The sequence below is a fragment of the Phytophthora infestans genome, genomic scaffold (genome assembly GCF_000142945.1).
Source record: "Phytophthora infestans T30-4 supercont1.79 genomic scaffold, whole genome shotgun sequence".
In the NCBI taxonomy this organism is placed as follows: domain Eukaryota; phylum Oomycota; class Peronosporomycetes; order Peronosporales; family Peronosporaceae; genus Phytophthora; species Phytophthora infestans.
The window spans coordinates 406,817-408,611 of record NW_003303680.1 but is presented as its reverse complement, the minus strand read 5'-3'; the positions used below and the strand labels follow the sequence as shown (position 1 = coordinate 408,611).

Here is a 1,795-nt window from a genome sequence, read left to right as displayed (position 1 = left end):
CTCAAGCACACAGAGCGACGTCTGGCTTCAAGGTAAGCGTCTGGTCAAGCTTGTTTGAGTGTGTTATGCCTGTCGGTGAGCTCGAAGCTCTGTAGCGAGGGTTCATCCGGCAAGGCCAGAGACTGTGTATTTTGGCCGATTACTATCGGGAAGTTTTACGTGACGCTTATTGTTGCCTCTTTGCACGACTGGGAGTGCTTGAATTGCCCCCCTTTCATTCTTCCAGCCGAGTGTTGAACACTCGGTGCCCTCGTAAAACGCTGACCCGTGCCTGGTACCCTTCCGCTGTTGGGACCACGAGGATTTATAACACATACTAGCTTTGCTCGTGCTAGTAGCGTGTTATTAGTTTTACTGGCTGGCCTATATAAGTAGTTTACAAGGTCCAGTTTGTCCCGGAGCAAGGGCAGAACTGGGGTCTTCAGGTCCGCCCGACCGATCTTTTACTATCCTAGTAAACGTATTGTTGTGGAACGTCCTAACTACATTTGTAGCTAGAGTTCACGTGGAATTCCAACGTTACAACACTAAAAAAATGCTACGAACATCGCTGTTATACAACTTTGCTTTGTTGGCGTTGGGTTGCGCGAACCTCAGCGAGCTGATAGTTTCGCGATTGTAGAAAAGTGTACGCACGAAGAATATTTTTTATTAAAAAAAAGCTATTCTAACAAGCCGATAATAGAGATGTTTCGCTAACGGTTTTACCTTCTCATTATCCTTACAACTTCTACAGCAGAACATAAATGAGACAACACTTGCTGATGTGAAGATTTTTCGCCGCAGAATTCATCAAAATGTGGAGAACAAAATCCTCAGCAATTTTGTGTACGCCACACAATATATTGCGAAGTTATGGTGCGACTCCAACTTAATCTATAAATGTGTTATCTTCACTATATCTTCGCAGCAAATCTGGGTAGCGATAAGGTGAAGATACGGAAGTTTGCGGAACTTCTCTAATAGTAGTACAAGCGTACCTCGTATTTGCAGGTGAGGTAAATATCGAGCTGTAATCACCAGGTATAATTTACGCCAATATGACCTCAAAAAAGTCAAACGCTTGCATCGAGACAATGAAAATTTCTTACGCTTAAGTTTGTAAATGTATGTTTTAACTAGTAGTAGAAGATTGCTGTCCGACGTTTCTCGTATTCTGAGCTGATTTGTACTGAAATCAAATCTTACACCATTTTTTCGCAACAGCAAAACACAGTAGCTATAAGTTTTCTCCGCATCCGAAGCTTTGTCGCTGGGCTTCGTTACGATGACGATTTCTTAAGCTTAATCAATTTTTTCAACCTCTCCGCTTCCATCACCTTCTTGGCCAGATCGAGGACTTTGCTAACGTCTATATCCGGCTTCGGGACGATCTTGTTAGTAGTATGGGTTATGGTTTTCCAGACTCCACCTTTCCCGTCCAGCTTGCCGCTTTGGACAACTTCTTGGCCTTCGACCCGAAGTAATCTTTTTTCAGGGGACGCCACGGACAAGAACTGAGGCTCATTGGGATTCGGGAACGATGCGACGACGCTACTGCGAGCTACGACCGCAAATGCAAGAGCGCTGTAGAATATTCTGCGCATGGGTTGTAGACAGGGATTCCACTGGAATGAAGGGTCTTGTGGTCTGCAAAGAAAAACGTGAAGTGAGTGCCGGGCATTCTCACTAGCAGACAAAACCGGTGGACGACGTCTCACAGCTACGGAGTGAACGGGTTGCGCCCATTGGTACTTACTCAGTGCCAATGGTCACGGAATTGCGATTGTGGAAATCCGACAGAAGTGGCTGTATC

The 1,795-nt window shown here is 45.2% G+C and overlaps 1 protein-coding gene across 1 annotated transcript; it reads right to left on the bottom strand.

Annotated features, from left to right (window-relative positions):
- Positions 1-1,262: 1,262 nt before the first annotated feature.
- PITG_18675 (secreted RxLR effector peptide protein, putative) lies at positions 1,263-1,586 on the bottom strand (the record flags this gene model as incomplete). Its single annotated transcript, XM_002997259.1, has 1 exon — positions 1,263-1,586. One exon carries the CDS (start codon positions 1,584-1,586, stop codon positions 1,263-1,265), a length of 324 nt encoding a protein of 107 aa, XP_002997305.1.
- Positions 1,587-1,795: the final 209 nt, after the last annotated feature.